We start from the raw sequence: 27,604 nt of genomic DNA, 5'->3' as shown, positions 1-27,604 counted from the left end.
CTCTTCTCAAGAGAGTCTGAGAGGAGCTTGACTGAAGCTATTGACTGCCATCTTCTCCCTTCCCCTCCCTCCCCTGTGAATAACTAATGTCAGATAAATTTTGGATATTAAGAAGTGAACTTGTGGAACGAAGTGGGGTGTTGGGCCTCAATATGTTAACAGTAATACAACATTTTCAGAAGTGCAATAATCAAGATAAAAAACCTCKGATCTTCTGAGCCCATTGCTCTTTCTTAGTGCTTTTTAAATCTCATGTGTTGTCTTCTTGTGTTACATTTCGGGTATTTCAAAGCATTCCCCTGTTGTAGTGGAGCCCTTGTAGCCACGTCTTAACCTTCCCACTTCTTTGGCTTGTGTTTTAAGATGTTTACAGGCACTGATGTTTCCAACAGCTCTGCCTAATGCACTCATAATTCCTTCCAGTTTAGCTCTCTGTTGTGCTGAAAGCACTCTTGGACACCACACAGCACATCATTAGGGGAAGCAATCTGCAGARGAGAAGCTTGTAAATAGACCAAAATCCTTCTAAACACCATGTGGGGAGTATCTTCCCCCAYCCTCATCATCGCCCTCCTTTTGGATCTGAAATTAATGTGGACACCACTCCAAAGCTGAAGCCCTTTCCTCGATCCAGATGGGTCTTTCCCTTGGTTATGACCTGTTTAATAGAATGGAAGATGTTCTGCCAGCAATTGAGCATTTAGGACACGGACAGCTCTATGGGAATCTCACACTGGACAAATTAAAATCCAGTTGGAAAGCAAAAGGAGGCTCAGGAGGTGCTGTAAACAGCAGTGAGGGGTGCTGGAGGCGTTCAGGGAAGTCTTTCTCTTCATTATGTGCAGGACAGTGAAGTGATGCATGCGGGGCTCCGGGAGGGGTGTCCAGGGCTTTGGCGCAGAAASAGGAGGCAGTGCTCATGTGCTGTGAGCATGCAGATGGGAATGTGACTTACCCTAAGAAATTCAGGGCAAGGTGCTGCAGTTGARCCTGGCAGGCTGCTTGCAGTGTTTCCAGGTGCTCAGGACAGGGGCTGTGTCAGAGCTGTGTCCCTGCTCCCGTCCAGGCACAGCCGTGGGTGAGCARAGGGAGAGCCGTGGCTCGGGGATCCTGCATGACCTCTGAAAACCCCTCGCTTTTGTGATTTGCAGCTCTAAGCAACAATTCTTTCCTTCTGCAGTGCAGGGTGGGAGACAGCCTCATCTCCAAATGTGTAGGGAATGTGGTACTATGGTGCTGAAAAATGTCCGATTGACCCAAACCCCTGTGACCCTGCCWGCCCAGGTGGGCAGTTCCTCTCAGCTTTTCCAGGCAGCTTGGTACAGTTCTCAGGTGTTCTGGGCTAAACATCAGCTGAATCAGGCCCAAACTGCAGATTTTCTTGCCTTCCCCCTGCCCCCCAACCCATTTGGCTTTCCTTATTATCACAGATTAGGAAAAAAAAATATCCATATGCAGAAATCTTTAATTTAAAGCAGTTGAGCAAAAGGTTTTGAGCATACATGTTTTCTCAATGGTGCCCTTAGATACCATGAGGTTTTATCCATCCTGGGAATCTGGGGAAGGACTTGACATCCTTCTCACTGCCTGGCTTCAGGATGAATGCTGTCATTTCCTTCTGTGTATCATTCTTAAAAATACCAGCTTGTAAAGTGGTTAGTGATGGGTAAGGTACATCCTGGCCTACAAGTCAACACACTCATAATTCCTGTATTGCAAAGGTGTGTTCATGGCCCATGTGCTGAGGAATAGCAGCAAGGAAATGGTTTCCATGATCCTGTTGTACACCCAACTCATTTCAACTGTCCTGTAAATCTCCATTAACATCACAACATCTTTATTCCATTTCCCCCACATTTTTGGAAGGTAGGCTTGTACATTGCATTTGATGTCTCTTTCTTAGTAAACGGCAGTTTGGGGAGCTTGTGTTGAATTAAATGCAGCCTGACTTTGGGAAAATGTGCTCACTTCCCTAGAACCATGCCCTCCTTATTACCTCTGATTTGATGCCTAGATTAACAAATAATACTTTCTKCAGTGATACTGCTAGAGCATGGTGTCTACCTTTGATTTTTGGGGTGCTTTCTACCTAATATTATCTCGTCATAGTGTAAAATTATATCTCTACTTCACCAGGCAAAAATATGTACAGAACCAAAGTCCAGTTTAGCAAACAGAATAAAAGGCAAACAAGTAAGGAGAGCCCTGGGATGCTGTTAAAGCCGTGCCTGGCTCCGGCAGGGCGGGGTGGTGGCAGCAGCCCCTGCACTTTCCTGCTCCTCTCATTCCTGCCCGGCTGCCCTGAGCGCTGCAACCAGCTCAAAGTACAAACATGTTTTGTTTCAGATGCAATACCTAGAAATAACTTTCCTGGTAAAATGAACTCAGTCTTTCTCTTTTTTTTTTTTTTTTTTTTTTTTTTTCTCTGGGCATTTTGGAGAAATTTCAGTGTGTGGGTGGGGGAAAACAAAGCCGTGGCTGTAAACAGGAACTGATATTGTCTGTGGGACTGAATGGGGAGAGAAACTGAACTGGCCTCGGTGATTCTCTCATACATCTGTGAGTCTGGAAACACTGGGATGATTCACAGTTCGCTGATTAATACAGGAGCAAGCAAAATGGTGTGAATTAACGGCCATTACAGAGCTGCACTGGATGGCAAATATCCCCCCAGAACAAATGATGTTTCATGAAGATTGCTTAGAGGAAGAGGTAATGGGTCTTAAATACAAATTAGAAGCAGTCCCATCAAAGCTGTTAACATTAAGGTTTGAAAGCCAAACACTATTATGAGCTGTTTTCAAAAACTGTRCGTTTAGGAAGCCTATCAGTCTGCCCTGTTGGCTGTGTAATATTTCTGTCTTGAGCACTTTGGGTATTTCAAGCAGCCGGCACTAATAATTGATAGAAATCCGCAATCAGAATGCAGCAGCTCTTCTTAGGGCTTTGAAGGCTAATCACTCTATTACATGTTTTAAAGTTAAATTTTTTATAGCACATATAGAGGCAAATACCATCATTATCAGTACATAATTCYGAAAAACACTGCCGTTAACAAGAAGTAATCCTGTATTACAATTTAACCCTTTGCAAATAGGAATGTTAAAGGAAGAAGGTAGAAAAGGCATTTATTTGGTATAAATAATATTCTCTGTATAAGCAGCAGAATTATTTAACATTTGTCGTTGAAGTAATGMAAATGCGATTCCTTGGATCAGTGTCAGGCAGATGCAGATGTGAATGCAGGTTATGGACAAGCTGTGCTGAGCTATTTTTCCCCATTACAGAATTGATGAGAGACCCACAAGGAGGGTGAGCCCTGTAATGTAGCCAAAATAGTGTGATATCCTGGCCTAAGATGTTGCATTAACAGCTTGATCTTGAAAAGATTCAAACACACACGCCGAAATTTACGCAGTGGGAGGTCATTCCAGGACGACTGCAGGATTATTTCTGAGAGCAGAGTGAATCATGGATATATCTAGGCTTTGTATGCTCACGAAAGASCAAAGGTGGAGCAGAAGGATGCAGCAAGGGGCCCAGCAGTCATTGGCAATGGWATATTAGTGCTGCAGCAAAAAAAGAGAGGGAGTTGGAAGCTTTGATGCCCTTGTTCCTGCCTCAGCTAAAGTTTACACTTCAATTATTTTTGGTTTTTCTGGTGATTTTGTTGTTGTTGTTGTTACTGGGTTGTTTTTTTTTTCCCTAGGGGTTAGGACCATTTTACAAACTTACCAGACTTTGGTTAAATTCATGTTTTAATCAGTCCAGGAGTTATTGGAAGTCCTCTTGTGTTTGTTTTTAACAGTCATCAATCGCAGGAGGAAAATTTGCCCCTTGTARGAGAAAAGCTGCCCCATGCTCTCAGTCACACCAAAAACAAAAGCAAATGGGGRAAAAAATCTTAACAAAACACTTCTTTCCTCTCTTTTGTGATTAGCAGCCTGCTAATGTTAATGTGTTTCTTCCCCTTCCAGCACGATGAGGACATACTACCCTGGAATATCAGTATTATGTATCCCTGTCATAAACAAATCCATTTCTTCTAGTGCTTAAATACTCAGGGCTTTTGAAAGCTTCTCTTTGCATAATAAATATGTTTAGTATTTCCTTTACTGCCTGGCATTATTAAGAATAAACTGTTGTGCGCAGGATTGAAGGGTAGTTTACAGGGCACTTGTRCTCGGGCCGTCTGTTTTCTCTCCCCTTTTCTCTGCAGGCTGTGTTTAAGCAATGAATGAACGATCGCACGAGCATTATGTTTTTGTTCCGTACAACCCCCTTGCTCTCCTCCTTTCCAGCGCAGTCAGCACACTTCCTGCAGTGGCATTTTAGTTTTSTGCGTGGAATTGTGGTGGTGTTTAGCAGCAGAGCTGCATGATGAGGATGAGATACTTTTTCCTCCTTTCCCTCCTCTCCCAAGGGATGCCCTGTGACTTCCTCTATTAGTCCATTAATCGCCGTAGCTCAAAATTCAGTCTGATCAAAGGAGCAGAACGAGGTTGAAAAGTGCAGATTCTAGCAATTGACTTGACTGTTTAGATTCCCTGCTGAGCTCATTTAGAGCTGGAATTAAGCTATTCCTGCTGTATTTTTCGTCCTTGGCTCGGCTGCGCCGGGGAGCGCCGAGGGCGGAGCGGCCGCTGAGTCCCCCAGCCCGGACCCGGAGCATCCTCCATCCCCTGGGCCGGCACAACCCCGAGTAATCTCGGCCTAGTTTGATCAGGAGGTCGGTGTTTAGGTTGCTTTAGTTGTTTGACTACAGAAAAAGTGGAGAACCAGTTCACTGAGGGCGCCAAAATAAATCTCGGTGATTCTCTTTTTAGTTTAAGCATCAAGTTTTCGTCTCTTGCAGATCATTACTAAGGTTGGGGCGAATGCTATGAGTGGGAAAGCAAGAATTAAAACAAAATGTAAATGGGAAATTTGTAAACAACAAGAAGTTTCTTGTAAAAGTTTTCTTTGCACTGTAATGACTCATTTCAGGAATATAGTTGGCTTTAATGCCTATTTATACATGCAGTTAGAAACTGGTGCTGTTCTCTCTCATTAATAGTCTTGTTTGTTCTTGTTYGCTTAAGGCAGAAATGCAGACTGCCCATACCTGTGGTGTTTGCTGCAGATTAACATCTGCTTTTGCAATTCTTGCACATCTCAAATTCCTGTTGATATAACTGGGAGTACAAGCTCTCCAGGAATAGTGTCGGATTCTTGATGTCATTATTTGTGATTCTACAGTTCCCCAAAGTGTGCTAATATCTCTCAAATAGAGTCATTTGACATGTTAGTTCTTATCTCATTAAAGTGAATTATTGTTACTGAAATGTGAATGGCATTCTATTATCAGAGAATATTATGTATATAATGGTTTAAGAGCGCTTAAGGTCAGCAAGAACAGAGGAATGCTGATAATATCACCACAGACTGTGTGATGGTCCTGAAATGTGAGTAAATCTTTAACTGAAAAAGGTTTTGCTAGACATATCGGTGTTTTCCCATAGTTTAGGACTTGGACTAAAATCCCCAACGTTTATTTATGTTACTTTTTTTTTTTTTTAAACGAAATTAAAAATTACTACTTAGTAAGAATTTTTCCGTAAGAAAAAAATCTGGCATTGAGGGGGGATATGGACAGATCTATTTTCTGCCCAGTCCAGAGTCTGAGCTTTTTTCTACATAGGTGGCATAAATCTGTATGTCTATACATTTTATTTTTAAAAATAACTGTGACCTTCATGAGGGACGTTTTGTGGAATAAGATTAGTAAGGAACTCCTGTCTTCGATATGTTGCTCCATTCTAGGTTGACACAATATATAAAGTTACCATGCTTTAGCTTATGGAGAGCTAAATAAAAATCCTCAAATTTCATCCTTTGTAAAGCATTTATCAGAACGGCGGGCTAAAATCTTGCTTTCTCTGTGATTTGGGGGTTTTTTTTCCTACATATGATAACAGTATTGAGACATTTCATAAGATGAAATGCTGTCTAGCTGCATTTAAAATACACATTTTGCATATTTCTGTCTTGATTAAGCCAGGGGGAAGGTATGTACCTGCTGCCTAGATTACTGTCAAGCGTAACAAGAAGTAGAGTTGAATTGTACTSTGTTCTCCTAACAGAGCCTATTTGCTCCTCTCACTGGGTACTAAAAGGCTTTTATTGCCCAGCCTCACTAACATTTTCCAAATAAAACATTTTTGCCAGTTTCTGAATAGCAGACCAAGTACCACCTTAGTCAGACTGGAAGGAGTCCTGTGCCGTGGATTATAAACCAAAACAGTTGGCCAGAATAAGGAATTAAAGTAATCCCTGATATTAGGAAGATGAAAATGAGATGACCTTCTGTACATGTGAGTTTCTAACCCAGCTGCACCACAGACTCCCCTCTATCGCTGCTTCTCCACACCTTTACTGGGCACAAAACAAAGGCTGGGAAACTGGAGCACATGCTTGCAAATGCTACAGACTTTAAACGCATTGTATTTTTAACAGTAGTTCGTGATTGGAATGACAGGAAGGAAATGAGCAGAAAACATCCTATTCTATCTCTATATAAAATCTTGCTTGTGAAAGATACAGTTACCACAATAATGATGGGACGCTAATTGATTCATTGTGCTGGGAGACAAGTGCTGAGCCGGGGAGCCAGCGGGGTCATTTTCTTGCTCCAGCTCCACTTTGGTTGTTTGCTGAGGAAGGGCAGGAGAGGGTTATAAAGCTGCTGCCACTACATTCAGTGCATGTTTTTCTCAGAAAAGAAGAGACACCGCCGGCCAAGATCTCTTTCCTTTGGAAATTGTGGCTGGGAAGGGCCCCTTTGGCTCGTCAGACAAAGTGGGCAGTCAGACAGCCCCTTTCCTGAATCCCAGGCAGGCACCAGACGGCTGAAGGAAGAGAGGCACCAGGCTGAATTAGATTGCCTCCTGCTTTGGACAGTACGGCAGGGAGGCAGGCTTAATTGCTTTGCAGCTGTTCATTTTTTCCCCTTCTCCCTCCCCTGCCTCCTCTCCCTCCTCCCAGCTGACTCCGGAGGCAGCCCCTGCTCCAGCCCCTGGAAGCCTCCCCAACTTGGGGGCAGAGTGTCAGAGGTTTGTAGACTCATTTTTATCAGCCTTTATACAGCAGCAAATGGGAGCAGAAAGAARAGTATTGARGRAAAAAATGGTGTAAYCTGGTGGTTTGTTGCTTTTTTCCTGGGCTAGTTGGTACACTGGTCTGTGAAAGCTGCTGGGACAGAGGACAGGGCAGTGCCAGGCAGGTGGCTTGGGTGGCATTGTGTCGGGAGAGGCAGCAGAATGTCATCGCCAGCAGGGCCTGGCATCCTGTCCGAGCGGACAAATGTGTGGCACTCCTGCAGCAGGATTTACAAGACATTTGGGGTTTGCTCTCCAGAGCTGCCACCCTTTAAAGAGCTCTCCCAAGCTTCCTGCTGGGCAGTGTGACTGTCAGCCTGGGCTGGTTTGGTGATGGAAAAGCCTCGACACCAAATTGTTGCCATGACTATTCGAGGCAAAGCTCATTTGAACCTTAGAGAACTCACAGAGTTCTCCAGCCCTCAAAAACTGGCTCCAGCCAGACTTGCAGATTTGCATGTATCTCATAATTCCAACCTGTCTGAACGCCATGTTTGTTCAGGAAACATGTTCAGGTTTTCTTAATTGCTCTCACTCCCGGATTTAAAAATTTCCAAGGTGTTTCCGTGCTGGGCRATGAGGCTGGGGGCAGCCCTGTGCTCTCCTGCTCTGCAGAGAGGGGCTCTGCTCGCCCGCTCCTCAGCCAGCCTTCCCAGCTCTGTTCACCTCCAGCAGCAATGTCAAGCTAACCCAATTTTGCAGCTGGTATTGAGTGCCACAGGCAAGCTTTGGAGATGTCTCTTTAATTCCTGCACTTGCAGAATTTAGTATATATTTTCCCTCCAGTTGCACTGACTCACGCAGTCCCGGGGGGTGGAGGCAGTGAGAGAACACAAAGACTGTAAGCCAGGCCTAATTTCCCCATCTGGTAAAGCCAGTTGTCAGTGAGCCTTTCCCCTCTCTGTCCACAAAGGCAGCCCCTCCTGTGAGTCTGTTTGGCCATCCAGGTATGAATGTGGCATCAGTGACTTGCCTGTCCCAGGCCGGTGCACCTCCTGTGGGGTGGTGGCWTTYCAGTGGGCAGKKCTGCTGAGCCCACRGTCRGGGCACACTAATCTCTTTATTCTGSACCTGTTTGCTGCTGATTTTTTATGATATCCTTAACAGCYTAAACCAGACCTTGAGGTGGGCACCAGTGCAGGGTTTTGGCACATTTCTTTATGGCTGAGAACTGTAATGGGGATCATTGCTCAGGGCYRCTGGAGACTGCGGGTGTCATTCCTSRAAAGGGAGTGTGCATCTCTGAGATGCTTTGGTGCTCAGAGAGATTTGTGTCTGTAAGAAATGGATTTAGAAATAAGTTACAGTAGCATGGCAATGACTTTATTTTTCCCCTAATCTGTTCAACATGCAGCTACGATAGCTCTGCCAGTTAGATTTGAATTGGAACCGGCTCCACAAGGTACAAAGGCTCTCGAGYCTCATTGCCGAGACCGGAAATCCATTGTGGCTCCTGATTAGTGCTGGTGAAATCGGAAACCTTTCTTGGGGCAGATAGTGATCTCGCAAATGAAAATATAACCTGTTAATCCTGAATTTTAACAGGATAGTTGTGCAACTCAAGGCCAAATCCAGGATGCGTCTTACCCGTGCACCCCTTGGTCAGAAAGGCTTTGTTGATAGGGAAGGATGGGTTTGCTCCCTGCAGTACCCTCTCCTCAAAGCTCCCCTGCTTTGTGCCTGCCCAGAGGCAGGAGAGGGGTGCTAGGGGTGAGACTGAGTGCAGAAATTTGGGTTCACATATTGGAACCACCTCTCTGAACCTCTTGGCTCAAGTACCTGAAGATTGGGYCTCTATTTAATGTTCCTCCCCATGACAGTCACCACTGCCAAAGGACAGGTGGTCTGGCTGGGGCTGTCCATCCTTTTGCAGTCCCCTAATAGTCTCTTTAATTATGKGTAACAATAGGTTCTGTTTTTCCTATGTTAATAACAAGTTCCAGGGTATAAATAACTGCAATTAAAACAAAACACCTGATGATTTACCATTTGACACCTATGCAGTCTGCTGGAGCCTGGGCTGTGCAAGGAATTTTTTCTCCTGCCCTGAATATTTTATAATTGTTCTACAAAGAGCACATGGATGCTCCAGTCATTAAGAAATGCCAACCAAGGTACATTGCGGCACCAGGGAGCAGAGAACAAATAGCTAGGGCCATGCTGCAGCCGGAGGGAGCACTCCTTTCGGACCTGCAGCCCTGCTTTGTTTGACTAGTTCTGTATATTGACCTTTGTTTTGTAAGAAAAACACAAACAATCAGGATTGCTTTCTTACAGGAGCCATTAACTCCTTCAGAGGCTCTGTGGTGCCTGTTGATGACAGCAGCACACGCGTGGCCCTGTACAGCAGCCTGGAACACCTCTGATCCTCCTTGGTTGGGTGTTTGCAKACAGAGGCTGCATGGCCCCTGATTTGTGCTTTTGGAAGAGGCAGTCTGTATGTAAAAATACATGGAAACAGGCCTAGGGACTCCAGTCACATTTGCCAAGGAGATAGGGGCCACAGGGAGAGGGAAATTCACTCTGCTTTCCGTGGGGAGCCATGGAGGGCCGAGTGTCATTTCCGACACTGCCTGCGATGTGTTTGATGTGGAGCCTGCGAACGGAGTTGCTTAAACATACAAGTGTGCCTAAAAATATAAAAATAAAAGCGGTGCTATTTTAAGAGTCGAGAATCAGGGATTATAAATAGCCCAACTGGTGTGTTACTCCTGGCTGGGTGTGTCGCTCCTTAAACATCAGCAGCACTGTCACTTCCCTTTGAAGCAGCTTGTCGCTAATGGCTGCAGCTGCCGAGCCTCCCCTGCATTCCCGGCTTCTCCTGATAAGCACAGGCCACTGATAAGGTGCTCTCCAGGCTGGGAGTCCATCCCAGCAGCCCTCAAATGGCTGAGCACACAGCGGTGGAGGTGGGTGCAGGCTGGCAGGGAGCTGTGGAGCTGGGATTCAGTGGAGGGAGGCAGAGCTGGTGGGTACAGCAGAGCTGGGGCTGCTGAGAGCAAACTGTGGAGCTGGGGCTGCTGAACCCCAGCAAAAAGCAGAACAGTTGGGTGGGTAAGCACTGGTTTGGGCCTTCTGAGCTCTGGGCTCATTGCTCTCCCTTGTCAGACTTCCTCTGTGACTGGTCRGGTTACATTTTCTGCTGCCATCATTTAGACTTCTCCTGTGGCCAGTGGAGGAAAAGATACTCAGTGAGTAACTTCAGCTCATCATAATTGCCCCTACAAGATGTGGTGGGTGGACTGCAGTGAGAGAAGCCTGGAAAACACACCCAGGCTTGGCCCTTGCCTGCTGGAGGTGCCTTTATTCCCAGTCTGTGGATGCAACAGGAGCTGTGATAATCCACTATATAAAAGTCTATTAAATCAAAAGTCACACAGGTACCTTAAATAGCTGACTTTTGACTTTTGAAAATCATTTACAGTTTCTGTTTGGTTTTCCAGYGTGGAAAGAAGCACCTTTGATGGGTGTTCACTGCCTCCACACCGTGGGTGAGAGGCGGCGGGGGGACAAGCTCTTCCTTGGAGGCTTTTCCAAGAGGAATTCTGGCTGACTCCTGCACCAAGTAATGATATGTTTATTTGCAATATATGGAGCCAGGAGCTGTCTCTGGGTGATAGGGATCTGGAGACTAGTAAACAAAAAAAAAAGGCAAGGCTGGAACTCGAACTGTAAGACTTGTTTGGGTCTAAAGAAAACAGCTATAAACCAAATAATGATGGTGCTCAAATGGTCTGGAGTGGTGTATCTCAGGACAAGATATAAATGTATCTGCCAAGCCCCTGCACTGTCAGGATGCTAAAATCTGGGTTATTCTCACAGGGAGCTCTGAGCAGCTTGTACCCAGAAAGGTGRAGCAAAGGGAGTTTGTTGGCCATTTCTTCTTTTCGTAACAAATAGAAATGGGCCCGGAATCTCTCCTGGTGTAACTGAGTCTTCCCCAGACAGGGGAGCTTAYTCATATTCTTGCACTGGAGGGAAGCTTGCAAATAGGCATCAGTAAAAGAAGCAAAACACCCCAGTGTCAGAAGGTTTCCAAGAGTTCCTGCTGAATTCTTACTCTGTAGCTTGCTTGTAACTCACAGGCCCATGTCATGACAGGATGCTCCATTAGACAGGCACCAAGCCATTGGTGATAGAGAAGATGATTTCCATCAGAAAACAAATGGGAACAGCAATGACAAATAAAGTCCTTACAGGTTCAAACCTGATCACCTGACAGCTCCGCTTCCAAACCTGGACATCTTCAGCTAACAGTGTTTTGGTAATGTGGTGGCTGCAGTGGGCACCTGCATTCTCCACACTGCAGGGAGCTTCTGGGGGATCTGAACAGGGATCTGAACAGGGATCTGAAGTGTTACAGTTAAGTGCCAGGCCAAAGATTAAAGCTTTTTTCTGCAAGTGAAGTTGTTACTTCAGTCTGAGAGCAGAGATTTCTTTCATGGCTCGCTGTGGTCAGAGCTTCTCCTGGAGGGCAGTGCAAGGACTGATTTAATGCTCCATGTCTCCTTGCTTTTATGCTGCACTCTAAATCATGTCTGTGTTTGGCAGCAGCTTAGCAGAGAGTGCAGCACAGAGCCTGAGACCCCTGGGGTGCCACGAGCACCCAGATCCCCTCTGCCCTGGCTTGGGGGGCGTTTGCAGCCGAGGTCTGTGGCTCTGCGAGGAGGCACAGCATGCACAGACACACACAGACACACATACATACAGACACACACATGTGCACACACACACATGTACATACACACACATACACCCCCTCGTTGGAGTACGAAGATGCTCAGCTTGCTTTTTATTCCCTCTCCCCACTCCCCCCCTTCTTCTTTTCTATAATCATTGCAAAACAGGAACAAATGAGTGTGTCACTTTAAACCATGAAACCACTTAGTCCATAAAGACAGATTTGGCGTCTTTGTGCTGGCAGTGACAGGCCAGCGTCACTCCATAGTGATCCCACTGTTCTCCTCGGCCCCGCACCCCACCGCCCTCCCCACCCCCTCCCAGATTTGCTCYGTGTTTGCCTGCCTCTGTTTTTGTGGTTGGTAACCAGCAGAAGAATGGAATGGATTTAATGATTTGTTGGCTGCGGTGCTGGCATGATTAAGTCAATAAAGCTGCAAGCTGAAAACAGTGTAGTTACAGTATATGACTTTAACCTTGTTAATGTATGTTTACGTCCTCCTGCCCCAATGTATAGCTGTRCATTGCATAAAGAAGATCTGACCAATCTTTAACCCATTAAATAATTCATAAAGTGAGAGCAGACATCAGCTACTTGCAGAGCGGATCAGTAACCATGGGGTCAGCAATAACTTTGGCTCCCTGGACCATATCCAGCATGTTTAAACTCTGGTGATGTCACCAGGCAAGCTTCTAACCTTAATCATTTGGATGGGAACAAAGGGAAGTTAACTGTTGACACGCAGTGTCTCCACAGAAGAAACACTTGCGAGTGCTCTGCACCATCTCTGCCTCTCAAGGAGCGTGGCCARGCTCCAGCCTCTGAGCCTCTTTTGTACACTTCCCTCTTTCCTTRCAGCAAAAGTGTGGCTGGCCAAATGTTCAAAGGCACGTGTTTCCTAGACTCCCATTACCTGAAGTGAYAGAGACACCAAAATCCCACTGAATTTCAGGGAAATGTTGGCTGACATGAGAAAATGGTATTTGGAGGCACTTGGAAGGTTTTCTCATCATGGATAAACTTTGAATGAAAAACATCTCCTGCCATGTAAATGATGGAGAAGGACATATAATGGAGATGAACAGGGCAAACACAGGGATGTGGAGTGGAACTGGACCATTCTCCCTCTGGTAAAAGTTGTCACAATAAAATATCAAGCATGACTTGCAGGAAGAGCCTAAGATTCTCACACGTAACTGTAACTACACTCAGCCAGCCTCTTGTTTTTGTAAGGACAAAAGATAGGCCTGGCTTGTCCTAGCACCCAGCCCTCTTCACACAGCTCCCAGCTGGGCACTGAGGGATTCTCCAGGTGCTGAAATGTCTGTAGCTGTTCCAGCAGTGTTTTTTGAGGGCTAAAGAGTCAAGTCATGGGATCATGGGGTGTGTGCATTCCGGACACACGGACGTGCTGCACGCCCCTGGGTAGGTTAGAGGCCCTGGGGGACCATTACAACTCAGTGTCATTTAGTGATGTTCTGAGGTGTAGCCAGCTGTGGCCAGACCTGGAGRAGGGATACAGAGAGAATATGACAAGACTTGTATGTGGAGAGAAGCACAAAAACTCTTCCGTCTCTCCCCGATGAGCAGCAAGGAAAGCAGCTCTGCCCRGTCTGTGCGGTCATGACCCCAGGGCATGGGAGAGGCACCAGTTCAGGAGACTTAGGAYGCAAACCCCCACATTGCCTCAGGAAATTTCCCTCATTACCCTTTTCTGKGAGGAAATTTAATTTCTTTTGGAGGGAACTGAGACACAGGGGGCAGTGACGTTGTTTGCCCATAGTCACGTGAAGAATCTCTGTATGACGGAACTGGAAACTGGGCCTGGCCATGTGACCCGAGTCCATAGGAACGGCTTTTGCCCTCTGACTCAATAAGGAAACAAACTCACTCTTCAAGATCATCTCCTTTAGAGGCTTGGGAGTTCACCTCTTCTGATCCCAGCTTCCACTTCTCCTTCTGACAAAGTGCRTGCTCACAGTCTCCTGAGCTCACCCTCACTGTGTGTCCAGAGGAACACTTGCTTGTGCAGCTGAACTCCTCAGGGTCTTGAATGCACAGCACAGAGCCAGGGGTGTTTGCAAACAGAGCTCCAGCACAGGCATTGTTCATGAGTGGGACTGCTGAGGCTGTGAGAGACACCCAGGTAAAAGCTCTCACGTGGTCATTGCTGAGACAGATGGCTGGGTACAGCAGAGCATATCTCAGAACCCACCACATCCACCCAGCAATGCATTTTCCMGGTGCCAAAAGATAGGCACCTTGTGTTGGAGATTAGAGCCAGGACCTTCAGTCTGCCACTGACAACATCTGCAGGCAGAGATGGGGGGTGAGACTGACCCCCAGAGCTAATGCTGATTATTCTCAGACACTCAGTTATTCCGTGCTTCTTTTTGGTGGTTTTAAATTCTCAGTTTAATATGCCCTCATTTTTTTGTTTGTTTTGTTTTCTCAGTTTGGTTTTTGCTGTAATCCAGAATAGCAGTCTCTCCTCGGAGAAGATGCTCCAGAATTTATGGCACATCAGATCTGATCTGAGTAGAAATTCCGTGTTCCGTTTTCTTTGGTTTTAGCTTGGAATGTTGTGYGATGCGCCTCAAAATCTTTCTTTGCCGGTCTGTTGGTTTCGATGAATGAACCCACACACACCTAGTGATGTTGTATTATCACTCACCCACCATAGGGTATTATAGCAGCTGGTAATTTTTGCGCACTGAATGCATTTTTTTTTTTCTGCTTGACAGAAAGCAGAGTCGCTCCAAGCATATGCTAATGCTGAATGGGGGGATCCCAACTTCTGACCCATAGCTAATATCCTGCAAGTCACATGAAGCTACCAGGGATTCTTGAGCTGGAGTTCGAAATGCCTGTGTTATCAGCAAATAAATACCATTAATTGCTTCTAATATGACATGCAGTGGTTAAATGACAMGATCCTTAATAGTATGTGTGTATATCAGCCTTTTCAGTGTGTATGAGGGGGAGTATGAAGTGGTAAAATTATTTAAAATTAGTAAGGAGTATTTACAGGAAGGCATAAAGAACTGTCAGTTGAGGAAAGCAGCATTTTATGTTCTTGTCCCGCATGACCTTGCTCCAAGGACAAATCAGAGCTTGATGAAATGAAGCTGCAGATGGCTAGTGATCTCAACTCTGTAATAATGAAATGACACAAGAAAAAAATGAGACATCTACAGTTTGTAAATACAATCTGAATGGAAGGGGGGAAAAGGGATTTTTTAAGGGGAGATTGAGTTGACTTGGTTACARCAGTTCAGCTTCGGGTGTTTTAATAATAATTTCCATTTAAAAACATAATGGAATCGCTCCTTGTTCCCCATACTCAAGGTCACCTTAATACATTTTTCTTTTTAACATGTCAATATCTTGGGTTTAAAAATTTCATCATGAGGACTACATAGTTACAGCCTTCTTTGTATCCATTATTTTAGCATATTATTGATCACTGTGTTTTGTTTTGTAAGTCATGGTGGTGAATTTTGACACATGACTGGGCAGAGGATTTGATGAAACCCTTTTTAGGTGTTGGACTAGTTTCATCTGTTAGGAAAGAGTAAGGCTGTGACAAGTTTAATACTGAAAAAGTGATGTGATACTTTTTGCCAGAGCACACTTTGTTTGTGCTCTTAATGGGAAATCAGGAGTAAATCTGTTGGGTTTTGCATGTGGGGAGGTTTTCATGCAAAAGGCTTCTCAGAAGTGTTTAGGCAGCCAACTACTATAGAAAGTGARTAAGTCTTGGGCATCTGCCTCTGCAGATTGATCCTTTGCACTAAAAGGAAAAATAAATTAATGGAAATGTTAACTTGGAGAAAGCAGAGGATTTTCAAAATCTCAGTGATCCAGACAACCTCACTGCAGTTCATGGAGCTTTTCAGAAATGGGCAGGTAGAGAACTGATTTATCCCATTAGGTYGAGATTTTCTGACTTTCACTTTGTTAGTGTGAAATATTCAGTATTTCTTTTATCAGATCCCTTCTGCTCTCCCTAATACATAAATTCACTAGCCAGACATTACATTTCCCTGTAGCAGCTTCTGCTGGGTGTTGAGCTGATTTGACTCCTTTGGAATCTCATTGACATCTCTGAGAGCATGATTTGACATAACACAAGGATTGCTTGAGTCTAACCACTTTATAGATATGAGATGTTGTAGTTTGTCATCGCAGCTAGCACAACCTTGTAGAGACAGGCAGAAGGACTACCAGCTGAAATTGGGTGAGATAAATACAGTTTTAGATTATCTCATTCAATTTATAGGCAAGCTGCCCTCCGTGGGAACAAGAGTGTGGTGTCAAGGGTTGGAGAATCACGGCAGCTGTACAAGCAAAATATAAATATTTTGTTCTGTGCAGAGAATTCAATCTTGGATCCTAACTATATGTTACACAGAGAGGTACAAAACATCCATCTCTGCATCTTTGGGTGTCTACACAGAAAAACAATAACAGACACAGTTTCTGTTAAGGARTGGTGGGGATGAATGAGTCTGACCCAGAGTTCTGCTCTCAGGTGGAAGAAAAGTGTGTGAACACTGCAGGCACTCAGGTCCCACTGCCATCGGGGGCCTGGCAGAGCCTCTGTGGGTCTCCAGTCTGACTGAAAGGCTTTCCTTGCACTCAGCATGGAGGATCAAAGCTGATCTCCTGGCTACTTTCATCCCTGGCCTGGGAGTTCTTCTGGGCCAAAGGATGTGTTTTCAAGGGAGCTGGTGGTGYTGGAATGTTGATTGTGCCTCTGTGCAGGCACCACAGTCCCTGGGAGGATTGTTCTGTGTCTGTTCCACACCAACTCTTCATCCATGTTGTCCCAGACTTTTGGCTGTTTCCCACGTTCCTCGTAGCTACACTTGCTGGTTACAGCATCTCAGCTTGATTTCCACAGACCTGCTAGAGGATGCATTTTCATCTAAGAGAAAAACCACTGTTGCAATAATTCACGCTGGGTTTTCTGTCTTTCTGTTGCTCTTCAACGACATGTTTTGATGGGTGAAACCAGCTYGGAAAATATTGGTATCTGTGCACAAAAGCTTTATCTAATTTGAGTAACTTTTCTCTAAGAGGGGAACTAGAGTCAGTTTTCATCTTATTACAATTGTGGGTGCATTTTAAAAAGCATTTTGGATACTTTGATTGGATTTTGTTTTGTTTTGAACMGCTTGAAGTATAAGAAGAGCTATAGGTAAATGAGTGTTTCATCTSCTTTGCTTGAAGGCAGGAAGGAGATCCTGATGAAATTGCTAGCCAGGTGTGGTGATCATGTCACTGCTCCTAGCAAGGAAGGACTGCCTTTCAAGGAAGCTGTACATGCTCATGCTGTATGAAAAGAAAGAAAAAAGAAATTTTTTTAACAAAACCATATCCCCACTGATCACTTACAGTCTTCAGACAAAGCCTTTTCCTGACTGACAGCCCCCAAGATAAGCTTAGAAACTTGAGTCTGGCAGTATTTCACATGCTTGTGTATCAAGTAAATGGGTGAAAGATGGGTAAAAAAACCCCAGATCTGCTGAACTGCACAGTTTGTTTTATCAATGTTCATACATTGTGCTAAAGCAAACACGCAAACAAACAGCTTTGGAACGTTTCTGAACTGAAAGGCTGTTTTATCTTGAAGAGCATCTCTGAATTGTGAGCAGAATAGAGGAGGAAAAAAGACAGAAAACTTCAAAAAGCAGATGGAGGGTTTTGTTAAAGGTGAGAAGCTGAGGCAAGAAACACAGGTAACTCCTGACTTCTGCGTGAAGCCAATGACGGTGGCATCTCACAGACATCACACTCTTGACTGTGCTGACACCATCCTTCTGACAAACCTGTCCCTGCATTTTGTTTGCTTGATTTGTATGCATTGGTCAGTGATTCACTGTGGTAGTGCCTAAGTGCATTAGCAGCTGTGGAGGCTGTGAGCCTTCTCTGTAAAGGTGGCATCGAGGTTTCCTGTGGGGTTGCACAAGGTCACTGCATGTCGGGACTCTGTGTGGCTTCTCTGTAATTCTAAATCATGAAACTTCATAAACCATGAAGTTGGTGAGACAGCTTTAATGCTGTCGGTGTTTTAATTGCTTAGTCTGTAGTATTTGTGGTGTGGTTGTGCCCAGGAGTCTCAGCCCTGGGTTTCAGAGGGAAGAGCTGCCCAAACATGCAGTCCCCACCAAGGAGACACAGCACAACTCCTGGGTGGGAGAGGGTGCATCAGGGGAGGGTGGGAGTGCAGGGAAACACAGGGGCATTAGTTTGAAACTAGTATTTGCATTTTCTCAGCAGAGTACAGAAACTCCMTGTACACAACAGATGTTCTTAAAATACAGACCAAAACTTGCTTCGTGAAACTTCACCCCACCCTAGGGAATAGCTGTCCCTGCYGGGAGCTGCCCAGCCCAGGAGCCAGGGCCTTGGAGCAGGTCRGGAGTGGCTCTACTCAAGTGCTGCAGCCGTGGTTTTCTGGTTGTGTTTCTTGTTTACTATGTTATATCATGGTAAATCTTTCAAACYAAGTTACCTCTGGTTGCCAAAAAAGCCCCAAAGCTAGTGGAAAAAGCAGTTTGTCCCACTCTCRTACTAAGAACAAACATCCACCCTGGGTGCCCCATTTCCTTTAGTCTTTTATTTTTATGCTGTGGATCATCTCAACAGCCCTCTGGTTCAAACTCTGAAATCACTGGATTCAGCAGGATGCCCCATTGGAAGTGGMGGGAATATTTCTCAAATCAGCAGCATCTTTTGAAATGGAATAAACTTTTTAAATGCAGGTACTAGAAGTATTTTTAATTAGCCACGTTTCTGTTCCTCCATTACTGTTAATGCTTTCGGTTAGGAAGTGCAGCTCTTCCTCACTCTGCAAATATCTACTGAAATTTGCAGTGCTGCTGCCTCTCTCTCAGTAACCTTGCTGTGACCTGGTTATCTGTTAGAACCACAAAGAATTCAGTCTCTAATTAGTCCATCTGTTAACTATTGAAATTCATGACTTAGTTTTATTGTCTGAGTCTTTAACATAATGCTGAATGGTCTCACCTGGCAGCTTATTTCTTATAAAGCAAATGTGCCTTTCTGAGAGCCATTTTGGTGCAGATAACTGTCTTTTCAGCACTGGACAAATGACTCTGTCTAGCAGCCTGCAGTCCCCTTCCTGCCCTCACTGAAATAAATTGTACATCTCCAATAGCTCTGGGCTTAAGTCAATACAATTTAACATGTACAATTCTTTGTTATATTCTTTGGAGTTACACTGTAAAAGCAGATGGGAAAGTTTAATAATGATAAATGAATTTAGTGTTTTCACATAGTCCTAAAAAACAATGAATGCTCTTTATTAAAGATTAGAGGGATTTTTACATACTTGCCAAAGAGTGATTACAGCTCTGGTTCAGATCCTCAGAAAGTCTTGCTTTTAAATTCTTTTTGGACTGTTTGTTAATGAGGATTCAGAGGAATTAGGGCCCATAAATTTCCTCATTCTTGCTTAAGTGAAGCCACAAAGTGATTACTGGATATATAACTAAGTACTGAGGACTGAAGTTTATCAACCACGTTGACACAGAACAATTTGTCTTCATGCTCATTTGCAGAAGTTGTGCATCTTGTATGCTGTCAGATGACGRGGCTCAAGCTTGTCAGGGGATTTTTGGAAGTGTGTAGATTCCTAAATGTACATGGCAGGGCTCAGCAGGACCGTTTGCACACTCTCCATTGAGCAGTTGARCAGTTTCTTGGAGCAGACCCATGCTGTTGGGGTGCAGTGACTGCAGCTTTGCCCATCATGCCCAGTCTGGGCGGCTGCGGGGCACTGGTGCCATGGGCTGGGCAATGGCCTGGGCAGTAGTGACACAAGCACTACACATTCCTGCGAGCCTGGAGCCTGACTCTTTTCTCCCTGCTCTCAAAACTAGCACAGGAGATACCAAGTGAGAATTGGGTAGTTATCCCAATGCCTTTCTGAGCAGAAATTGCCCCCCTGGGAAGCCCAGAGAGGGCTGCAGGAGCTCTGGACCTGCTGTGTGACACTTTGCCTGGCATCGGGAGTGTTCTCAAACACACTCTCCAGTTCCAGCTCTGTGTGGTGTGCCATTTAGTTAGGAATTCTGCCCATTTTAATAGGAGTTTTAAGAGGGGAAAATGAAAAATAAAAAACAAACCCTGATACCTCCAGTTCCAGCTCATGTGGTGTGCCATTTAGTTAGGAATTCTGCCCATTTTAATAGGAGTTTTAAGAGGGAGAAATGAAAAATAAAAAACAAACCCTGATACCTACATGCAAATGGTTTGGGCTTTTTTATGAGTCAGAGAGTCAGAACCTCCCATAGCCCTCTGCACCCTCCAGTGTTGCTGTACAGCTCAGCCACACGGCCCCTTGGGTGGGAACACCCACTTCCAACATTCCCAGCTTTGGCACCAGAATCTGCCTCTCTTTGCTGTGTAACTGGATTTATAATGGGATAAATCCAAACTGCAGACGAGTTAAGATTAAGKCTGGTTTGGCTTGGTTTTACTATGGGAAGGAAAGTGATTTTTCTTGGGAAGTGATGAAAAGGAAAAATGTTTAAAGTTCATTAACCTTTGGTACAGATTGCAGTGTCCTTTAGACTACACCAGAGCTATTCTTAGTCATGACGTGCAAGTGGTTATTTTTTATTGTACAGGAATACAGTAGTTCCCACTAGTGGTGAAAAGAGAGAACTTTTTCCTTTTCCTTTTTTGTCTTAACCTAAATGTGAACTTGTAGAAGTCAAGATTTCAAATTCATTCCTTGGCTTCTCATCTATGCTATTTTGTCCTAATTTCCCCAAAAGCAAACTGCATATCACTAGATTGTTTCTTTACTGGCTAATTAAGTGTTATACAACTTTGCTCTGAAAAACTCAGCAACCCATTCTGCGTATTTGCAAATGAACTTTGCTGATTGTCGTTATTGCTATAGGGTGCCTGCAGAAAATCCCATATAATTAAGCTGTTGTACCGCCACAGCACAAGAGCTGCAATTAGTAATGTGATTTACACTTCTTTACCATTAATAATATGGAAAAATCAACATTATTTTCTTGATGATGTTTAGGAGAAATTAGAATGAGGTGGACATGATTAGGAAAAGAGACRTTAATGTTATGACTTGTTAATGCAATAGCCCAGAGCAAGACATCAGAATGATTGTCCTTGCACTAAACTCCTTTGCTTCAGTAAGCACAGAMCCTCTGCACGCCACAAGACAAGTTKGGAGGAAATTGGATAGATGGCAGGGATTTTGGTGGTATGAACATTTCAGCGTCTTTCATGTGCAGAGTACACAAACTGAATCCCTCCACTTTCAAATATTCCCCCAGAGGCATTCTGCATTATTCAAAGCTTAACTGTGGCTGCAGAATCCTGTCTGACATGAAAGCAGAGTGCCAGCTTTACATGAACTTTCATATTTACATCTGTAGTAAATCATATTTACTTTTTCCTCCCCTCCTCTTTTTCTGTGGGAGAGAGGGAGTAAAATGGGTAGGAGGGAAGGGGGAGGAGGAGAGATGTCCAGCAGCATTGTAAGCAAAGCACAGTAATAAAATCTAGTCTTATGAGACTGCCCATGAATGGGAATGATAATGAGAGCAGTGATGAGCTGCAGGTTTGTGTCTTTTAGTAAATTATCTAGCAGGCATTTACATTTCATCAATTGTGCTTTTGCATAATAGACCAAAGTGCTACAACAAAAGGAGGCACCATAAAAATGAATAATTTCTGTGACCTTCTTGGTAATCCCTCTTACAAAGAATGCCTTGGAAGGAGTTGGGTGATTCCTCATGGTGAAGCCTCTGTGGAAAGGTGCCCCAGGCTCGAAGAGCTTTCCTGATGACAAATGCCTTCCAAGGCTTTCTTCTGGCCACTCTGAAACATGGCTCGTATCCTGTTTTCTCCATCTGAGCATGCTTCTAATTGTCAGATGTCAAAAGGCAACAACCATTTTCTTCTTGCTTATCTGCTGATAACATTGATTCTCAAACAAAGGATGTGGGCTTCCATTCTGAAAACAAAGGAAGCATGGCCCAGCTAAGGATGCTGGATATAATATACATACTTCTCCCTGCCAATAATAACAAAACATCATAAATAATGTAGAAGCTGGATGTGAAAATGGAGAACGGGGAATACGCTGGTGCTGCTGTTCCTGGGTACAGCACTCACAGGATCTTGTCCTCAGCGAGGCCTTGACTTCTTCCCTCATTTTTCTCTTGTATTTCCCTGAATACCTGCCAGCTCCTAAGATGTTTAGAATTCATWATTTTTTTWAAWTYYTTTTYCMWTTTKGGKYKKKKYYTYMMCMWKKTYYKGKKRAWTTTTTTTTCCCTTCTCCACACCATRTTCTTTCTTTGGAGGCAAGGCCTCAGCTGTCAAAGTCAATTTGGATCTTTCACTGAGGATTTAGAGCGAGGCTGGTTTGTGCCAGGCAGGAGCAGGGCCCACTGCATTTRTTACTGATTTGTGCCCAGGCATGACCTGGSCCTGCATTTTGCATGTTCTTCTCTCCTTACACAATGACCTCTTCTTGTTCATSCGATCATGAAACCCACAAGAACCACTTCAATTCCAGCCCACATCTTCCTTATCTCTCTGGGTCCCTGGTTTGGTAGCACCTTTTTTACTCTTTTGCCTTTAGTTTGCTCTTTTCCTCTAGACTTTACATTCACATGCCAAATCCTACCCTGATGCAACTTTCCTTTCAGTCTGTCTCCCAGTGTAACAGTTGGAGAAGTGGTGAGAAATGTGATGCTTTACTCACCTCCCTTCTGCCAGCCAGGCAGCYCTGTGGCTGCAGCAGTGGTGGTGAATTGGTCCCCGTGGCCTTGGGCTACTCACAAGGAATTTTGGATTAACCTYCTGTTTCTCTCACTTCTTCTTGTGCTTATCCTCAGAAATCAGAGCAGGCCCCCACCTCTCACTGTCCTCACTAACACACAGGGCCATGTGAGTCCGTAAAGGTGTTTTGGCCGTGGGACAGCTGAAGACCAAAGAGAGGACATCAGCAGAGAGGATAAGGGCTTCTGTTGTTACCTCCCTGATGAGATTAATTTTCTTTTTTTCATCTTCCTTGGCAGGATCAAAATCCTGGAATTGTTGCCAGACTTCAGGAGCCGGGCTCCATCCCAAGCGGTGGCTCCGTGCCGGCACCAGCCACGGTCAATGGGTACACGATGAGGAACCAGTTACTGAAGCAGCAAATAATCAAACGGCAGCTGATGCAGGTACGATGCTGAATGCCTCTGTGGGTTGCTGTGCTGTCCACCTCACTGGGAAGGACAGGACTAACWGGAATGAGGAAATCATCAGTCAGCAAACACTAAGGAGTGACCCTGGAATTGCCAGGCTGAGTCAGACTAAGGCTGTGGTGAGTCTAGGATGAGGCCAAGGCTGAGTGCTGCTCTGCCAGAGCTGCGTGCAGATCTGCCCCCTCATATGCAAGGGAAGGATTTGGTCACCTCCATATCCCTGACATCATTTTTGGTCAGCCACAGAGCTGGGAGGGAAGAGAGGCTTGGAAAGTGACTCAGCCCCAGAGGGATGTTCTCCATGCTTGTCTTTCTCCCTGGTTCCCTGGGGATTTAGCAGAGCAGATGTTAGTTAAACTCCAGTTTATCCAGGACTTGACTGGTCTCTCTAGCAACAAAAGCCCCTGTCAGAGGTTTGTAAGGCTGTGTGAGGAAGCTGGGATGGAGAAATGCCACAGATGAATTGGGTTAGTCAGCTCTGACCATGTGCCTCTGACGTTCTTAAYGTGCTGCTGGATTTGGGTCAAGGAGGCTCATTTCTGTGGATGGGAAATGAGATAAGAAGTAGCTCGTTAAAACCCTCAACAAAGTCCTGCTCTGCTCATTGACCAAACTCCCTTTCAAATCCAACTCTGCCTCCCTGCCATCACTTGGCTTCAGCTTTTTCTGAGCCACTCTAACACAGGAGGAGCCAGCCCTCAGCTTCCACCATCCCCAGAGAGCTCCCCAGGTCACAGCTGCTGCCCACAGCAGGGATGTGAGTGCCRTGGTGGGTTCTGGGGCTAAATGGGGGGAAATTCAAATCAGGTCACCTGCAGTGACCCAGCAGTGCTTTGCTTAGGGAGCACCTGCTGCATCCTGCACAGGTCCCTGGCCCCCGTATCCTGGTTGGAAGCAGCAASCAGCACACAAGGGGATGGTGCACATGGGCAGAGCCTCCAGCTGCAGCACACTTCACTCATAAGCTGTGAGCACACGAGTCTCTGTGTCCAGCTCCCCTTTGACTACCTGCACAGTGTGTGCTGCAGGTTGCACTTCCCAGTGCTGGGCTAGCATCAGGACACCTTTGCAAGAAGGGGAATGTGAGCAATCAAGATTCTGTCTGAAATGAACTGTCTGGGCCGAGTTTCATCAGAGAAGGGGGGTAGAGTGTGTAGGGAAGAGGTTAATGATGACAGTGGCTACACTTCAAGTGTCTGCTGCTCTTTTGCTTGTCATGAGCCTGCAACTTGACTGTTATTCCCCTTGTTTTTCAGGAAAAGCAGAGGCAAAACATGCTGGGAGTAACATCTGAACAGAGGAGTTTGTTTGCAGCTCAACAGATAAACCAGTTTCAAGGTAAGGAAGAAAATGCTATGAAAATCCTTTAGGTTCCAGGGCCTGGTGTCTGGTTAAATAGAGACRCTTAATGATTCTCTTCCCTGAATTAAAAGCATTTTGCATTTTATCGCATATTGTGAGATTCCCCCATTTCGTTATGGCTCCATTATGACTCCGTTAGGAAGAACACAAAAGAAAGGCCCCTGTGACATGAAAGAGAGACAGAGCAGCAGTTTTTAAAGGTTCTGCCATGTTTCCAGGGTGCATTTGTGCTCACCMGCTCACGTGTCTCTTTGCCCACAGCTGTACAGCAGCCCATTCCTGCTGACTGCAACCAGGTGATCCCAGCTCCTCCTCCCAACCACCGCATGCTGCCGTCAAACCCAGCCATGCTGCAGAGCACCTTGGGCTCTGGCATGGCCCCAGCCAGCGCCAGCCAGAGCAGCGGGACSATGGTGATGATCCCACACAACCCTGGCAAGCAGCAGGGGATTTTCCCTCCCAATTCTGACTTCAACATCCCGCTGCGGCCAAGCCAGAGCTCACTGGGCATGAACTCGGGGTGCCAAACGGTGCACAGCCACTCCACTGTGCGGCCGGGAATGCCCATGGGAGGCTTCAGTTCTGGCTCCTTAGCAAATCACTCTGCAACACAGCAACACTTGAGGCAGCCGAGCATGCCACGAATCCCCARTGTCTACCCCAACTCATCTGCCCAGATGTGGACGCCGACTACTGTGCCAAGAATGCCAAATCAAAGCCAAATGGATACCAGCATGCAGCAGTTCTCCGGGAACACGGTCTTCTCCAAACAGAGCGTGCGGCCGAGCACACCGGGTCAGACATTCTCCCAGCAGGCTGTGGTGCCGCCGAATCAGATCGCTCCCGGCGTCCAGGTCAGGCAGATGCAGAAACTGAGCATGGCACAGTCTGGCCAGGGCTTGAGCTCAATGAGTAATCAGAACTTGAGACACAATTTAACCAGGGGACCGTTGCCAGCTATGAATGTTATGAAATCGGTGCCCCAAGGAGTGTCCAGTTTTAACCACCTCAATCCTGCCCCGGGCCTCGGCCCGCCCAGCTACCCTTCCACYGGCCAGCCCGACGCCTTCAGCAGGATGAGCACCGCCGCCGAGCTGCCCCAGTATGACTTTGTGTCCCAGCACAGCAATTCCATCATGCCCGCCAACTGCAGCGACACCGACTTCCTCGACTCCCTCATGAAGAACAGCAGCAGCAACGACGAAGAGTGGTTGAACAATCTGACAATGATAGATGACATTTTGGGACAGCACGCTCAAAGCTCTGGACACGTTTAGCTCGGAGAGAAGCAGCCTCGTTGTAAATAACACACGTATGGCTTTGAACAGAACAGACAACCCGTGAAAGCCGCTGCCTCGTTCGATACAGAGGGAATAGACTCAGCCAATTCTTYGCCTGCATCAAAGTTTAATATTGGCAGTTTTTCAGATGACTGTATATATTTGAATATTTTGTAAATTATGTTTTCCTAAACCTTAAATGTAGAAGTATTTATACTTCTTTGCTGGACTCTTTGTAAATAAATCTATAGCATAACTTTTGGTTTTATTATAGGGATTTCATTATACCTTGTTATAAATATGCAAATAATATTGTTAGTTTCAGTAATACTGTGTATTACAGCATAAAATACTTATGTTTTTGACATAACTTAACACATGATCTAGGGGTGTCATTGCAACCAGACTAAGCAGAAAGCAAATGTGGCATCTGTTCTCCCATATCAAGAGAAAGATTGAAAAGTTGCATTAAAAAAAAATCCCTAAAAGCAGCTGCTGATTCCCTTGACACTCAGTCTTGCAGACTGAACCTGGTATGTAGGTCCCATGCAGGCCCCCAGGGCATTSAGGGATCTGCTTGCAGAGGTCCTTTTGCCAGATCCCAGGCGTGTTCTCAGCCTGATACACTCCAGTGGGTTGTTGTGACTCTGACAATGCGCCGGTGCTCTCTTGCAGGGAGCTTGTGCTTGTGACCTTCCAGCTGCTGATGCCTGAGTGCCRCGGGGTCACAGGCTCAGCGTGGCGTGGCCCATGGTGGCCACACTGGACAGCAGGTGCTGGGCAGGCACTGCGCAGGCTCTGGCCACTGAACCCTTCAGCAAAAAGGTAGCTCTGGTTTGTGCACCTCGGCCATGTATATTTGTAGTGTACAGGTGATTTGTTCCTGGTTTTAAGGCTTTTCATATTTTCTGTTTTAATGTGAGACTTTTTTCAGGGGAAAAGTCTATAAACATTAATAGTTAATTTTTGATGTTTTTCTGTCAGCTACTATTGTCCTCTGTATATTTAAGAGTCTGTTTATAAAAGATTCACTGTACTGTAAACTTCTTAAAATGTTCATACTTTGTGTAATCATATTTTAATAGTCACGTCATACTTCGCAATACATTTGTAATATAACGTCAGCTTCAAGCACAGAATGTTTTTTTCTTCATACCATAATAAACTGCCAGGGGAAAATTGCATATCCTTTATGTGCTCATTTTTCAGCTACGATGTTTCATACCTGCAATACTTGAATTAATTTGATTTGTGCAGGATGCTACAACGTCAATCTAATAACATGTACAAATGCATGTTTACTGTTGGTAGAAGCAGTAGGCTGGACAGAGAGTTTAGGCAGGCTTTAATTTTATTTTAAGGTGAGATTGCTTAGGCCCGCTGTCCTTTTCCAGTGTAATTATAGGTGAATGTGAAATTAATCTCTGTTGGGTTTTTTTGGTGGTTTTTTTTGTATAGCACCATGTTTATTTAAGTGACAGTTCTTGTGTGTAAATGCCAAGTGTGAGGCACTGAGGAGGGGACCTTGCTCATTCTGTGACGCCTGCGAGGGCAGTGGTGGATACAGAATGTCACTCCTCCAACACAGAAATTGTCTTATGGGAGAGCTGGTGCCTGTCCTGGGGCAGGCCAGACTGAGAGGAGGGGTAGGAAAGAACAGGAARATTTTAGCAATGTTAAATAAATGCATGAATAGAATCTGGAGCTAAAATTGCCTCTAATTGAACCAGACACCCCCTCAGCTTCCTGGTGGAGAAGATGTGTTGGTGCTGCCCTTTGTCCCAGGCACATTGTGGGCACCGAAARCCTGAGGGAATCTCCTGGGGGGATTCCCTGCTGGAGGGAGGCATTTGGCAAGGTCTTTCCTGTCCTGTAATGGGC

The 27,604-nt window shown here is 45.3% G+C and overlaps 1 protein-coding gene across 4 annotated transcripts in view; it reads left to right on the top strand.

The window, feature by feature from the left end:
* The window catches only part of MAMLD1 (mastermind like domain containing 1), an 81,105-nt gene extending 54,198 nt beyond the window's left edge, over positions 1–26,907 (top strand). For all 4 annotated transcript variants that reach the window (XM_057375351.1, XM_057375348.1, XM_057375349.1 and 1 more), the window contains 3 exons: positions 22,911–23,057; positions 24,338–24,419; positions 24,705–26,907. In XM_057375351.1, coding sequence (XP_057231334.1) covers positions 22,911–23,057; positions 24,338–24,419; positions 24,705–25,720 — 1,245 coding nt within the window. In that variant the 3' untranslated portion in view covers positions 25,721–26,907. The remainder of the gene's footprint in view (positions 1–22,910; positions 23,058–24,337; positions 24,420–24,704) is intronic.
* Positions 26,908–27,604: the final 697 nt, after the last annotated feature.

The sequence above is a fragment of the Malurus melanocephalus genome, unplaced genomic scaffold, assembly GCF_030028575.1.
Source record: "Malurus melanocephalus ecotype Western Australia unplaced genomic scaffold, MMel_1.1 scaffold_247, whole genome shotgun sequence".
NCBI lineage: Eukaryota > Metazoa > Chordata > Aves > Passeriformes > Maluridae > Malurus > Malurus melanocephalus.
Note: the sequence above shows the minus strand (reverse complement) of the source record. Positions and strands in the feature narration are given on the sequence as shown.